The sequence below is a fragment of the Amblyomma maculatum genome, chromosome 3 (genome assembly GCF_055883805.1).
Source record: "Amblyomma maculatum isolate TAMU_Amacu chromosome 3, ASM5588380v1, whole genome shotgun sequence".
NCBI classification, from domain to species: Eukaryota; Metazoa; Arthropoda; class Arachnida; order Ixodida; family Ixodidae; genus Amblyomma; species Amblyomma maculatum.
Window position 1 is genome coordinate 38,116,390 of NC_139346.1, and position 16,427 is coordinate 38,132,816.

At 46.2% G+C, this 16,427-nt stretch overlaps 1 protein-coding gene across 1 annotated transcript in view; it reads left to right on the top strand.

Moving 5' to 3' along the window:
- Positions 1-16,427, top strand: part of LOC146194580 (fatty-acid amide hydrolase 2-like) — a 113,982-nt gene that overhangs the window by 73,576 nt on the left and 23,979 nt on the right. The window contains exon 3 of the mRNA XM_084597452.1: positions 7,899-8,108. Within this exon, the coding sequence (XP_084453578.1) occupies positions 7,899-8,108 (210 nt within the window). The remainder of the gene's footprint in view (positions 1-7,898; positions 8,109-16,427) is intronic.

Sequence of the window (16,427 nt, forward strand, 5' to 3'; positions counted from 1 at the left end):
GCGTCGAACGGCCTTAAGCTGTTTAAGGGCAGTGAGAGAGTCTGTGTAAAGATGAACTGCATTGAATGTAAGAACTAGCGGAAGGGAATGTATAGCATTGTAAATGGCTTGAAGGTCCAGTGCCAGAGGGGTGCACGTATCCGCGGTATATGTCACGTGAGTGTTGAGATGCGGATGAGAGGGACTATACACAGAAGTAAGTACTGTGAGGACTACTGTGCAGCAACTAGGCTCGCTCGCAAAAGGTTAACTGCTTTCGCAAAATCTTTGCCTGGTTCACCATCTTTTAGGCTTCGCTACGACAAACTAACTGTAAATAAAAGGCAATATATTTATGACCCTAGAACAGACAGTGTCAATGAGCGGCCCCGGCTGCGCTATCATTCTCCTTCTCGTAGCAGCCCATCCGATGATTCATCTGCACGCGTTCGACCCACTTCATTCAATGCTGCTCGCGCGTGCGCGATGGGAGACATTTCGAGTTCAAGTCCCACGCGTAATGTTTTATAACAATTAGCCAGGGGTAGTGGTTATCGGCGCCCTATATCGGTCCTTTATACTAATATCCGGAGCATTTTAGGCAAAAGAGATGATATCAGCGCAGCTATCAATTCATGCGATGCCGACCTGGTGGCGCTCACTGAAACTTGATTAAGTGCTCATGTAAGCGACAGCGAAATGTTTACTCACACCAAGCCTTTCAATGTCTATCGTTGCGACAAAGATGGAAGACAAGGGGGTGGAACCCTGCTCGCAGTTTCTACTAGCCTAACGTCGTTCAGAATTAATGTTTCACGCAACATACAATCTGTCTGGTGCGGCGTCATTTTAAACAATAGAGTACACTTCATTGGCGTCTGTTATCGCCCACCTAATGCAGACATCGCATTCGTGAATGAATTGCATGACGCGGTTAACACCGTCGTCCTTCGTTATCCAGCATCCCCGGTATTTCGTCTAGGCAATTTCAATTATCCGTCAATAAACTAGACATCGACACCGCCCACCTGCACACCGTATTCTTCGAATTGTCAAGCTTTTCTCGATATGTGCTCCCTTTTCAATTTTGATCAGGTTGTTGATGGCCCAAAGCGTCTTATCGGCAGTTCTGTTAACATTCTTGATCTGATCCTCACCACTAACCTTGATATGATAGACCCAATAATTTTCATGCCGGGACTCAGTGATCATTCTTTACTTCATTTCGACCTAAGATTTACCGCGTCTTCAGCTACGAAAAAACGCAAGATTATATTTGATTAAAAAAAGTCAAACTTTGAAGAAATAAATAGAGAACTTTCGCTCTTCCTTGACAGCTATCTTAGTGGTTTTGAACATCGTTCTGTCCAAGAGAACTGGGACCTGTTCGTCAATAAAATTTTATGTCTAACTGAGGCTTACATTCCCCAAAAAATACTAACAGTACATATACAATCGCCATGGTAAAATCCGTACTTAAATCAACTTTCGAACAGAAGAAAACGCTCATTTCGGGCAGAAAAACTACAGCAGACTGCGGCACGCTGGCAAGCATACACTAATGCATATCATACCTACTGTCAAGCTGTCGCTTCTGCAAAATCTACTTTTTTGAAATACACTCTACCATCCTTCTCACAAATAACCCTAGCAAATTTTGGAACATCGTAACTAACTCCCAGAGCAACTCAGAGATTTCTTTACTTGACCAGAATGACTTCCCTGTGCCTAGCAAAGAGTGCGCATCGATTTTAAACAATATGTTCACACTGAACTTTTCATCAGCAACTAATCTTTAACTGCCTACACATTCGTTTTCGGGCTATACGATTATGCATCGAATATCAATAGATACCTACGGGATTGCAAAGCTCATTGAAACACTAAAACATTCATGTTCCTCTGGTGTTGACAATATAAATGCAAGATTCCTTAAAGAAACAAACATGTACTCCTCTGTCCTTTTGGCAAAAATATTTCAACAATCTTTCGATACTAGTGCTCTTCCTGTACATTGGAAGCAGGCGAAGGTGATTCCACTTCATAAACCCGGTAACAAGCATTCTCCCCTTAATTATCGCCCCATATCTCTTACTAGCATACCATGTAAAATTCTTGAACATGTCATTTGCTCACACCTAGCTAGTTTTCTTGACTCGAACATTTTTTTCTCAATCCAGCGCAACATGGCTTCAGGAAATCATACTCATGCGAGACACAGCTACTTTGTTTTACAAACTCCATGCTAACCCTTATTGACAACCGTTCCTTGGCTGATTGTATCTTCTTGGATTTTTCTAAGGCATTTGAAAAAATAAACCACCGTCTTTTACTACTTAAACTCAAGTGCCTTAATATTGACAGACATCTTCTTACCTGGGTCGAATTTTTCCTCATCGGTCGATCACAGCATGTCTTTGCTAACAACAATAATTCACCGTCAACACCTGTTACGTCAGGTGTACCACAAGGGTCCGTTTTGGGCCCCCCCTTTTTTTTAGTTTATATTAATGACCTTCCTAACTGTGTGACTTCCCCTATTCACTTATTTGCCGATGACTGTGTTATTTATCGCGAGATTGCTGAACCCGCCGATGTTTCTGCTTTACAATCTGACCTCAATAATATAACTAAATGGTACAGCACATGGTGTATGGACCTAAATGTTAAAAAATGTAAAGCTATGCGAGTGTCGCGCACTAATTTCACCCCTGCTTGCTATGCATTGAATAGCACTCCTTTAGATACAGTTACTGCGCACAAATATTTGGGTGTGCATATCACTAATGACCTCGGCTGGAAGAAACATATTGATTACATTATTAACAACAGTAACCGTATGCTTGGGTATATGCGCCGTAACTTTTCGAATTCACCTGTTTTGACTAAAATGACTATGTACAAAAAAGCATTGGTACGTTCAAAGATTGGCCCCGCCGGTGTGGTGCAGTGGTAAGACGCCCGACTACTGTGCCGGAGCACCCGGGTTCGAACCCGACCTCGGCGGCTGCGTTTCGATGGAGGCGAAACGAAGAGGCGTCCGTGTGCTGTGCGATGTCAGCGCACGTTAAAGATCCCCAGGTGGTCGAAATTACCCCGTAGCCCTCCACTGCGGCTCCTCTTTCTCTCTTTCCACGTTCACTCCCACCTTCCTCCCTTCCCTTACGGCGTGGTTGCGGTGTCCACGAAAACAAGTGAGACAGTTACCGCGCCTTTCCCTTCCTATAAATAAATCAGTTCAAAGATTGAATATGCTTCTGCAATCTGGGATCCCGGTTTCACGAACTTGAAATCCTCACTCGAGATGGTTCAAAATAATTCGGCGCGTTTCATTCTTTCCAATTACAGTCGCACTAGCAGCATAACTTCAATGAAACTAACGCTCTTTGCCATCTCTCGAGCTTAGAAGGAAATTTTCACGTCTTAGCCTTTTTCACAAAATTTATCATCATAACGAATTGAGGCATTTTTCATTTCGCAGCCATCGTATCGCTCTTCCCGCGTCGATCATGCTTACAAAGTAAATGTCATAACTTGCAATACTAATGCCCTTTTTCATTCCTTTCTACCTCGTACGTCAGTAGAGTGGAATCGCCTTCCGCCCAATATCGCATTAATCCAAGATCACGATTCATTTCGCTCATCACTGATGCAATATCGTGAAGCTGATCCGTGACATTTTTTTTCCTGACTATTATCTTATTTCTGTTTTTGGTTTTTCATGCTTGTTTGCTCCCAGTGCTGTTTTTCTTTTCGCTGTATAATGCTGTTCTCTCACCGCTTATGAATGTTTTCAATTTATTCCGCTTGTATAACTTTCCTTATTGCAAGATTGTTTTCGTTGTTCTGTATTCCCTTGTTCGTTTAGCCTTTGTTAAGTTTCGTTCATTTAGTGTTCTATGCTTTCTATCATATAATGTAATGCGTATGTAATGCGTATGTGCTTGAGCGTAATAAAATGAAATGAAAATGAAAAAACTCTTCGCTCTGCAGTATGTGATGCATCGGTATATAATATGCACCCTTCAGGCAGATGTGCGGATGATACCGACGGGGAAGCAGTGGGGCGATTGTCCGTGAGCTGGCAGTACGACCATGGAGGTAGTGTCTTTAAATGATGTAGTTGTAAAGATTGTTTGCGAGCTCTGTTTGCCATCCGCTGATCAACGAGTTCAGCGAGCGTATTTAGCTGGGCGCACTCCTGAAGTACTGGTATGGGTGTTAGGCGGGGAAGATATGTTATTGCACGCATAGCCTCACGATTGATGGCCTCAAGGGAGTCCACTGTCTGCGGGTGAGACGTTGAAACTGTGCCTGGTAGATTATACGCGGCTGGAGGACAGAGCGAACAAGCTAGCGGGCCGTGTGAGCACGCGCGCCGCCAAAGCGCATAGCTATGCGACGAATCAGACCTAGAGTAGTGTGAGCGGACTTACGGATGGCTGTCAGCCACGGGGTGCCAGTCCCAGAGGAACGAAGAAGAAGACCAAGAATGCGAACGGTTTGTGCCTGAGGAATCGGGGTATTATCTATCATAAAATTTATAGTGGGAGCTTTCCGTAAGCCAGCTTTATTTCCAATGCGAATGAAACAGGATTTTGTATGCGAAAGAGTTAGACCCAAAGGAAGGAGGCGAAATGTCAATACATCCAGCGAATGCTGGAGGGCCGCCTGATGGACAGACGTATCTGGGGGACAGCACCATAATGTTATATCATCGGCATGCGCAAGCACGCGTATAGAAGGTATGGCCTCTAGGGCTCGAACAAGTGGATGAAGGCCCCATTAAATAATGTAGGGGTGAGAACAGAGCCCTGGGGCACTCCTCTGTTTGAGGGGAAGTGACCAATGGGCTTTCCATGGACACGCACACTGAACGTTCTATTTGTTAGAAAGGCGTGAATGGAGCGAAGAAACCTGTGAGGGAGACCAAGGGTTTGTAATGTTATCATATGCCTTTGTTATATCTGTAGCGATCACGGTTCTAACAAGATGACTGTGCGGAGAGTGGTGAAGCACGTCAGCAGCCAAAGTAGCAAGGCCGTCTTCCGTTCCTATTTGCGGGTGGAAGACGATTTGGGATTCTGGATAACAATCATGGGATTCCAACCACCACGATAAGCGAGTGGCGAGAAAATTTTATAAAGCTTGCAGATTGTTGGCGTCAGGGAAATTGGACGAAGGGCCGAGAGAGATACTGGAGGATGACCTGACTTCGGTACTGGAACAACAATAGAATGCTTCCACTCGTCCGGCATGACACCAGAATGCCACAAGTCACTGAATGCATCAAGCAGGGCCTGCAAAGCAGTCCCTTCCAAGTTGCGGAATAAGGAGTTAGGTATGCCGTCGTGCCCGGGAGCAGAGTTAGATTTGAGGCATTCAATGGAGGCCAGCAGCTCTGCCATGGTTAAGTCAGAAGTAATCGCATCGGGGGGTTCGGTAACCGGTAAGCAAGGTGGAGAAGTCGAGGTGGAATCATAGTGGGAAAAAAAATGTCTGGCCGCCTGTTTTGCAAATGTGTCCTCATCTACATTCATCACAAGGCGAATGCTCTGTGTGTAATCAGAAACTTGAGAAGAGCGCTCCATGGCGTGAAACACTCTCCAAAGTTGTCAATTACTCTGCTTGGAAGACAGGCGCTCGCACCATGAAGCCCAACGTTGCCTTCCTAGACGCTTTTCATACCGCCTCGCAATTGCGGTAGCCCGGTGAAGAGCGGGGATAGCCGATGGGTCATCGGGGTTACGAGCAGCATAATGATCTGCCTGGCGACGCGGAGCGCAAAGATTCAGGAGGTGAATGTCCGGGTTTGGCTCGTCTTCATTTACAGTGGTGGTAATCGTGTGGGACGCAAGAACAGCAGAGAGAGTAGATAATGCTGATGATGGGGTGAAATCAGATAAGCGATTGTCTGCGCGTACAGAGTCTCATTATATTCTTACGCTACGGCGTATTTTACGTATCCGCGAAGGAGTGAGAGAGATAAAAATAGGACTGTGATGACTACCCCAGGTATCTGGTTCAACAGCCCAACGAGGGCTACCAGGGCCTAACCACCAAGTGAAATCAGGTGAATAAGGCCCACCTCGTGGACGGGTAGATGTATGCGTGTGGTTTAAAATATGAAAAGAATTATCTGAAAAGCTGCCCTGGATGTGTGCACCCCTGGGAGAATCCGATGGGTAACGCCACGAGGTGTGTGCGCCATTGATGTCTCCACTGACTAGAATAGAGATACCCGAGTAGGTAGAACGCAGAAAACGAACCCATCCAAGATTAGGAGATGCGGAACCAGGACGGCCATAAAAGGAAACTAGTATAAGTGGCGTGCGTACAGGCTTAACTAGGAGTGCTACCACTTCGTGGCCTCTCGCTCATCGTTTCGGCATAACCGACTTTTCCCATCATGCTGGAACCAGTGCCATGTCTACGCTATAATGTTTGTTCCAACGATTTAAAGACTTAGTGGCGTGATTCGCATAATTTCAAAGGTGTCCTCCTTGTGTAACTTGAATGACTCACAAAGGACAGCCGCCCAAGGATGGGGTATCGAATCCCGTCCTCGGTGGCCTCTTTTCGATGGGGGCGAAAAGCTAGGTGCCCGTGTGCTGCACGATGCCATTGCACGTCAACGGACCCCAAGCGGTCGAAATTTCCGGAGCCCTCCACAATGGTACCTCTCATAGCGTGAGTCGCTTTGGGACGTCAAACACCACAAACAAACCAAACCAAACCCAAAGACAGCAACAAAAAGCATAAGGTAAAACAAGGTTTCCTCAATGTAAAAGTCGTAGAAATAGCATTTACAACAACGTCGTCTTCATGTAGGAAATTCTTTTGGGTCAGGGAGCGTCAAAGAAGATACTTGGGGCGTTTCGTATTGGAAAAACGAAATGTGTTGTCAAGGCATGGGAGAGTGTGTGGAGGGGGGCGGGGTGCAGCATAAGGGTTGCGTTGGTAGGAATGCAGACACCTCGAATGTTTGCTACTCGTAATCACGATGCTCAGACCTTCTTTAAGGTGAGCGTTACTGGCAGGGGCGGGATGCAGCTAGTCGCTGCTTGATCCAGGCTGACGGCTCATGGTTTTTTCATGCATTGTTGAATGGAGGATGATAATCTGGGAAGTAGTTTTCTGTAACTGGCCTGATTGTTTCCTGCGCTTCAGACGACCGATGTATAATGCTACTGTTTCGCACTTCCCACGCATCACTCATTGGATGAATTGTGGCCATCGGCTGCATACTTGGGAGCCCGCTGGTTTAATATTGTCTGTTTGCACGTGCTGATTACGGCCCATGCCTAGGCTTATATCCCCCTTCTTGGCACTGTGTGGCCTACCACAGAGGCCATCGCAGCGCATCTTTGAGACGCAAAAGTCTGGTGAACTGGTGAACAACCACCACTGGGGTACCAAACTAGGGACCTCTGCCTAGTGCTCGTAAGGACTGGCCCCTTATGGGCTGATTCAAACATACCTCCTGGCTCTTATATAGCTAATAAATGTAGTTACCACTACCGCCAATTTATATGAGGGCTGTGAAAAAGTGCCCTGCGGGCTACACTGAAGCCATTGATCCAGCGATACAGTGGCGCTGAATTGCGTTAGTAAACTGACTCTGAGACATGGTAACTATCATGAAACGATGTTGCGCTGCAAATAAGCTGCGCAAAACAAACGCCAGTGTTGATGTTGCCCGTCAGTGTGTCTACTAGCTTCCTAACTTCGTTCAATTCCCTTTCTGGTGCGCTTGCGTGGTGCACGTTCACAAGCAATGCCTTCGCTTGTGTACGATGCCTGTGAACAGTGTTGTAGACATATCGGTGTGCCCTTGATTTGCCGCATCTTGCCATTCTAGAAGTGGAAGTGAAACTTGAATGCTGCTTTGAAATAATGTACTCTCTCTGTAATCGCAGGCCTGGTGGCGGACGTGGGTCTTCCCGCGTGGCGGGGCCAGCGAGCCGACCGCGACGCTGAGGTGGTGCGCAGACTGCGGGATGCGGGCGCCATTCCAGTGGCGACGACTAATACACCTGAGCTGTGCCTCTGGACGGAGTCCTTCAACAAGCTGTACGGCCGCACCAATAACCCGCATGACACCCGGCGCACAGCAGGTGGCAGCAGCGGTAAGCATTCGCGTCTGTCTCTTATTCGAGCTTTTTAGTTTTTTCGTGAGCAGCTATCACTGATCGCCTCTTCACTAGGAGGAAAAATCTTAAAAAGAATTCAGGGGTTTTATAAGAAGAGGGGGGGGGGGGGGGTAAAGTGGACATTGCGCCATATTGTGCTCGGTCGGCGAAAGAGCGGGAAGAGCAGCGCCGGCGGCGCGCTCTTTACGGTCTGCCCAAGGTGGTGTTGTTGCCTGTCGGCTGCCGCTACGAAATCATGGCCCTGTTACCCTACTCGTCCAACGCGGGCTGAACGGCCACTCACGTGCGAAGGGCATTGGCGCGTTTGCTCTGGATGACGCTTTTGGCGCGCAGCAAATAGGAAAAAAATTGAGATTGGCTAAGCTTGTGGCCACAAGCCGACACAGCTTTATGGGGTACTCATATATCATAATCGTGTTCTTCATTGTCCCGAACGAAACTTTGTTAAGTTGAGGAGCTCTAATGTTTGCCGCAGTAAACTGGGCGTTATGAGAGATTATGGGAGTGCCAGCCGTGAGTCATCCTTACAGCCTCTAGCTGTGGTTGTTTATGAGACTTTCTGAAATTATTTGGAACGGAATTCCCCATCACACGGGAATTGGTGATATGAAACGCCGGGAATCGTTTCACACCGGGACGTACAGAATAAGGCGCATGTCACAGTAGTCACATACACGGCAGAAGGAGGGTTCGGACACCAGGCAGGTCACTTATTCCAGGTAAAGAGCCATCACTAGCGCAGGCTTGTTCACCCTGTTCAGGGATGCGTATACACAGCAAAGGAAATATGTTGAAATGTGTGACATGAAAAGTACGTCTGGGCTGAAGGCAATGCTGAAGGTACACTGCGGCCGACCAGGTTGACCGCTGTTACGAAGTCAGCTTCTTCGTTACATACTAGCTGAAACGCAGGTGGCGGGTAAAAAACGTGTGTCGGGAGGCTTCCTTCCGTCCCGCGCGTGAGAACGGCGTCTTTAAATCCGTAGCGATGCGCTTGCCTCGTAACAGGAAGACGGTTACCGTGAACGCGCCGGTCCAAGCACATAAAAAGAGCGCTAGCAGTAGGTTTTTTCAACTGGTGCTAACAGAACATGTAGTGGGTCAATAACCAGCCTGACGGGTCGACAGACACATGACGTCTGAAAATGCGGCACACGTGCGCAAGCAGACAGAGAATGGCCCAAAAACTAAAGTATGCAGTCGATCTGACACCCTTCGATTGCATGGAGGCGAATGAGGTATTACTCCTCCTTTGACCAATAATTGTAACAGGCTGGCAGAATTCGATGCATCGCAGTGAACAACGAATGCGACGAAACCCGAAAGCAAAGCGCTTGCTCTATTTCCGATAGCGAACTGATTTGAGGAAACGAAAGTGATCATTTGGTAGAAATAGGATGATAACTAGAGCTCTGTCGCGTCTACAATACAAAGCCTAAGCATCCTCCTTTTTTTTTTTTACTGAAACGTTGCGTGCTTCCACAATAAAGAAAATAGAAGTTTTAATATTTCACACGATTTCAATGTTTAAATAGGGCGCATATACATATAATGACAAAGTCAGGGCTCAATAATTATTCGCATAAGATGTCTGTTTTTTTTTTTAATTTTATTTTAAGCAAGTGAGTAAAGGCATTTACGTTTCCATAATCGTTTTCGAGCCATTTTCTGGAAGAGTTTCTTGATAAGATCTTCAACGTTGAACCGCTTGAAACTCGTGTCTCCACTCACAGCAGCGACTGTCAGATATGAGCGGCGAAAATAATTGACTAATTGTTTTCGTCACAGCTTTTCCTGTTTGCGGCCAAAAGAATAAAACACATAAATAACCTCAACAGCAGTATTGACAGAGGTCAGTTTGTTTATCAGCTGGTATGAGCTGACTGCAACTGAAAAGGTTCTAGAACTTGTTGATAATACTAACTGGGACCCGCTGACTTCCAGTTGCTAGACCTCTGGAATCGGTTTGGTTTGGTTTGGTTTCTGGGGTTTAACGTCCCAAAGCGAGTCAGGCTATGAGAGACGCCGTAGTGGAGGACTCCGGAAATTTCGACCACCTGGGGTTCTTTACCGTGCACTGACATATCAATGCTAGTTGAGTATCAGCTGGGACCATGCCGCTGAAACCAAATGAAACCAGTTAGAACCAGCTAAACCTGTTTTGAATATTTTTATCATCCTTTTGGGCAAGTACAAAGTTTTGTATCTTGCCTGGTGTGATATAAGGCTAGCTTTGGAATTAAGCACATAACGCGGCGACCAGGATTTGAAGCATTCAGCATAGCATTACATAAGGTCTACTTTTGGTCATGGGAAATGAAGAAGAAAACGATTTACCTATTTTGTGGATCAATGCTCGAAATTTGTGACTTTGTTTCACGTCTAGGAGGCTCCCTGAGAACAAAGGGCCCGGTTCATTTGAGCCCTTTGAACCTTAGGTAATCCAGCCTTGTGAGCACTAGTTACAGCAATCCACGCTGCACAATCTAAGCTGTACCAGAGAAACTAGCTTGTATATATTATACTTCTTGTGGTGTTCACCGGTAATAGAATGATGCAGCGAAAGCCTTTCAGAGTCCGCACATACAATGTGGACGGATGAAAGGGGAAACATTACACAGAGTGAGTCGGCATTCCCTGATGCCTGAGTTTCTTTATTCTAACGACAGCATCTGTTCAATCGGCATGGATCAGTCTTCGTGTCCACTACTGTATCTGCTAAGAGGGATAAGTTTACGGACTAAAAAAAAAGTACAGCTTCTTTATTCACGGCCGGATTATGTAATGTCTAACGGGCCCCCCACATGTAGCGAATTTTTTCCTGCGACCTTTGTGCGGTGCGACGGAACGTCGACGCACCGTAGCCTTGCCAAATCACATCCAGCGAGAAATCGGCGGCTGGTGCTCGGCGCGTCGAAGCCTCAGTGAGAAACGCGCACGTGCTGGTCCGTTTCAACAGCGGACTTTTCGCACTAAATCACGTTTCATGAGCAACACATAACATAAGCAGTGTCTCCCATGATTAGTCTTATAAAACCCCGGCCCTCAGTCACCAGCGGCTGCGGAACAACTGACCACGGCGGCGGTCGTGACGCAGCAGGAGGTGCTAAAGAATTCCTGGCTCCGCTGGACACATAGAGTTTCTTACACTAACTAGAGGGAAAGCTGAGGGCGCTGCACTTCAGCCACCATGGGCGCGCTAAGAATCTTGGGCCGGTGTGCTACTTGTTGAGGGACAGTCGGTTTTTCTCGAGTACGTGGAGTGGCATTACTGCGATGTTCCTTTTTCGTCATCATCATCATCATCATCATCTGAAGGTGCGTACATAGACCGCGAAAGCCATAGTAGCGAAGGCGCAAAACAAGACGTCGCCAATAAATGGTTTTTGTTTCCCGAAATGTTTTGTTTATAACGTTTTTTATTTAAAAGTTTCCCTATTAAGTGCGAAATATTGGTATTTATGCTGCTCAAAACTAAGCCAATAGGAGAAAGAGCCATCGCTTATATTGGATAAATCTCACACTGGCATGCTCTTTCTCTCTCTTTTTGAAATTTATAGTCACGATATTCAATCTTAAGACATTATTTACTGTAGAACAACGTTTATTTTTGCATTAGTTTTGGCCAAAAGTTGTAGTTCTGCACTCGGTAGCTCTCCGGCCCATGATGCTTTGAGCTCCCATGGTGGCTGAACTGGTCGTCTGGAAACGCCATGTAAACTCCCTTAGACGGCAGCACAACTTTCCCTCTAGGTAAGAGTAAGAAACTCTATGGCTGGACAGGCCGCCATTGGAAACTGACCCTGGCAAAGTTTAACGCTATAACCCTAGCTAGTGAAGCTAGTTTATCAGTGCTGTTAGAGGAACTAGAGGGTATGAACTGGGATGTCATAGGGCTTAGTGAGGTTAGGAGGCTGAATGAGGCATATACTGTACTGAGGGATGGGCACGTACTGTGTTATCGAGGTTCACCGGAGAGGCGAGAACTAGGAGTAGGTTTCCTTGTCAGTAAGTTATAGCGGGTAATATAAATTAATTCTACAGTATTAATGAGAGGGTGGCCGGCATCGTAATTACGCTTAATAAGCGATGTAAACTGAAGGTCGTACAGGCCTATGCGCCTACAAGTAGCTATGGTGACCAGGCAGTTGAGAGCTTCTATGAAGATGTAGGATCGTCAATGCAAAAAGAAAAGACGCAGTATACTGTTCTAATGGGTGACTTCAATGCCAAGGTAGGGAAAAAGCAGTCAGGAGACCAGGCAGTAGGTGAGTATGGCACTGGGTCTAGGAATAGCGGGTGGGAGTTAGAAGTTGAGTTTATAAAGCGCAATAACTTAAGACTCATGAATACCTTGCAAACGTAAGAACCAGAAATGGAATTCAAAAGGCCTAAAGGGGAGACTAAAAATGAAATTGACTTCATACTGTGGTCAACCCCCGCCATTATGCAAGACGTAGAGGTAATCGGGAAAGTGCGATGCAGTGACCATAGGATGGTGGGGTCCCGAATTAGCCTAAATCTGAAGAAGGACCGCCACAGATTAGTACGAAAGCAGTCCATCAACGAATTAGCGGTCAGGGGGTGGGCAGAAGAGTTCAGTATCTCGCTACAAAATAGACATTCAGCTCTAACCGAGGAGAGCAACATTACCCTTTAAGCAATAAACAATAATTTCAGAGATATCATTACTGAGTGCGCTGTAAAAATAGGCGGTAGGATAGTTAGAGAGGATACCGGTAAGCGGTCTTTGGAGACGAAAGATTTGATTGAGAAACGTCAGAGTATGAAAGCTTCCAATCCAACAGACCAGATAGAATTGGCAGAGATATCAGAAGTTATCAATAAGCTCAAGGTGGCCGATATAAGGAAGTATAACATGGAGAAAATTGAGCATGCTGTAAAGAACCAGGGAAGCCTAGAAGCGGTGAAGAGGAAATTCGGCATTGGCAAAAATCAGGTGTATGCGCTAAGGGACAAGACCGGCGACGTCATCACGAATATGGACAAGATAGTCAAAGTAACCGAGGAGTTCTATACTGATCTCTACAGTAGCCAAAGTAGTCAAGACCGTAAGATGGGACTGGCGGTAGGGAAAAACAGTCAGACGTTCCAGCAGGGACGAAGGACGAGGTTAAGAAAGCAATAAAAACTATGAAAAGGGGGAAACCAGCTGGAGAGGATCAGATAACTATAGATTTGTTGAAGAACGGAGGGGGGGGGGGGGGGGGGGGGGAGGGGGCATATCGTTCTATAAAAACTGGCCACCCTGTATACGCAGCGCCTGCTGTCATCGCCGGTACCAGAACAATGAAAGAACGCAAACATTATCCTGATTCATAAGAAAAGGGACGCTAAGGAACTTAAAAATTACAGACCAATCAGCTTACTGTCTGTCGCGTATAAGGTATTTACTAAGGTAATCGCTAATAGAATCAGGACAACCTTAGACTGCAATCAAGCAAGGAATCAAGTAGGTTTTCGGAAACGGTACTCTACTATCGATCATATCAATACCATCAACCAGGTGATAATAATAGGCTCGGAATATAAACAACCCTTGTACATAGCATTCATTGGTTACAAAAAAAGCATTTGACTCAATAGAAACCTTGGCGGTGATGCAGGCACTGCGAATTCTGAGGGTAGACGAGCCGTACGAGAAAGTGCTGAAGATATATATAGTGGCTGCACAGCAACCATAGTTCTGCATAAAGAAAGTAAAAAAATTCCCATAACGCAAGCTGTTAGGCAAGGAGACACGATCTCCTCAGTACTGTTCACAGCATGCTTAGAGAAAGTATTCAGTCTTGGAATAGGCGCAGTTAGGAATAAGGGTAGATGGAGAACACCTCAGTAATCAGCGATTTGCTGATGACATTGCCTTGCTAAGTAACTCGGGTGATGAACTGCAAAGAATGATTGGTGACCTAGACAGGAAAAGAAGAAAGGTAGGTTTGAAAATTAATATGCAGAAGACTAAGGTAATGTTCAACATCCTCGAGAAGAAACAGTTTACATTAGGTATCGAAGTACTGGAAGTAGTCGGCGAATATGTCTACTTAGGAAAGGTAGTAACCGCAGATCCGGACCGCGAAAAGGAAATAACAAGATTAATATTGGGATGGAGCGCATTTGGCAAGCACTCGCAGATTATGACTAGCAGCTTATCGGTATCGCTCAAGAAGAAAGTATACAACAGTTGAATCTTACCTGTACTCACCTATGGGGCTGAAACGTGGAGGCTAGCCAAGAGGGTTCTACCTAAGTTGAGGTAAACGCAGAGGTCTATAGAACGAAAAATGGTAGGGGTAATATTAAGAGATAGGAAGTGCGCAGAATGGGTCAGGGAAATAACTCAAGTTGCTGACATTCTAGAGGAAATCAAGAAGAAGAAATGGGAATGGGCAGGACATGCAGTGGGAAGAGAGGATAACTGATGGTCGCTTAGGGCAACAAACTGGATTCCAAGGGAAGGAAAGCGTAGCAGGAGGCCGCAGAAAATTAGGTGGGCGGATTAAGTTAAGAAGTTCGCAGGGGTCAAGTGGATGCGGCTAGCACAGAACCAGCTTAATTAGAGAAATATGGGAGAGGCCTTCGGCCTGCAGTGGTATAGTAAGGCTTATGATGATGATGATGATGAAAATGGCGGCCGACAGTGCCTGTATACAGCCTTCGAGTACGTCCGATGCCATAGCAACAGCTTGCTACAACCGCGTCTCCTATTTGCAGTAGTACGTGTGCTGTGCGATGTCAGTGCACGTTAAAGAACCCCAGGTGGTCGAAATTACCGGAGTCCTCCACTACGGCGTCTCTCATAGCCTGAGTCGCTTTGGGAAGTTAAACCCCACAAATCAAACCAAACCTATTTGCAGTAGGGTTTCAGCGAATGTTATTGAGCAGAACGTGGAATGAGATCCCGTGTCTGCTACATCATTAAAGAAGGCAAAATCCCAACGCTTACAGCACCGAATGACGCGACCTTATGCAACTAGGTAAAGTGCTATGGCGTGAAGCCGATTGATGTTCAGTGTCCCGAGCGAAGTGCAGGTCCCGGCGAACATTGCAGAGATCGTTAGCGTCGAGGTGCCTGATGTTGTTGTATACGCAGTTGTCGCATGAAGGGAAGATCGATACCTAGCTCCCAGTATGAAGGGAGATGATTTACAGGACGTCATACTGATTAAGGCTGACCCCGCGCGTGATGGCATGAAATGTTGAATCACGTGCACGTGACGAAACGGGCGACACTTTAGAGTGAAGTGCGCCTGTTCGAGAGAAAGTTTCGGTCTCCTACATCTGGCATGACCACTAGGGCGAGGCGTCTCTCCTCATTTTCTGCTTTTTCTGCGCTGCGGGAGTCGACTGAAAACGTTTTTTGATAGCCGTTTTTTGCATGTGTGCGAGTTTCGCTGAAAATGGCCGTGCTGCATCAATGACTGGAAAAACGTTTCGTTCCCAGGCGGCTCACTGACGGGCTCGTACTCAGGTGATTGCAACGCACAGCGTTAGAAAAACAAACAAACATAATGTTTTATTGATCTCAGTAGAGCGTCCTTTTTGGACGCGATACTCGCGTACATCATAAGCTGGAAAGGGAAGTCGTTAGTTTTATGACTGCACAGTGAGTAGCGAACATACAATGCAAAGCTGAAGAAATCAGCCCTTCCGCGAGTCTAGATGCGCTGGCACGTACGCTTATTTTCCGCATACGAAGATAAATTGGTGGTCATCGTTTGCGCCTTTGGCTTTCCTTGCTTCCCACGCGTGTTCGCATACGTTTTCCTCATCTCGATTCAATATTGCGCTAAGCCCATCGGCATATTGAGAGTAGGAAAGTAATCGCCTGATTATCAGCGTTTGCTCTTTTCGGAACTTATACTCAGGGCCCATTTTCTATGGCTGTGCAGTCAAAAGTACCACGCGGACGCATACCAGAGCAATATGCAGCAAAAATATACTCCCTCCAGGAATTCCAGACTGTGCTCTGGAACTTTATATCATTAGGGAATTTTTCACGTTACTTTTACATCTCGATAACTAATCAGTGGAGAGTCATTATGGAGCGTGTTAGCGTTAGTACAATATGGCTGCGCTGCCGCCGGGAATTGCGCGAAGCGTACATGAGCCTCGTCTGCTCCGCCTCCCCGCCGGTGTTGTTCACATTCGCGAAAGGGTTATTTCACAGGCTTGTTGTCACTCACAAATTCCCTTCACGGCTTTACGAGAACACTATTGTATATAATCGGCGGGTCAAAAGCTATTAGTTCAATGTGAAGGCCGAACTGAAACCGA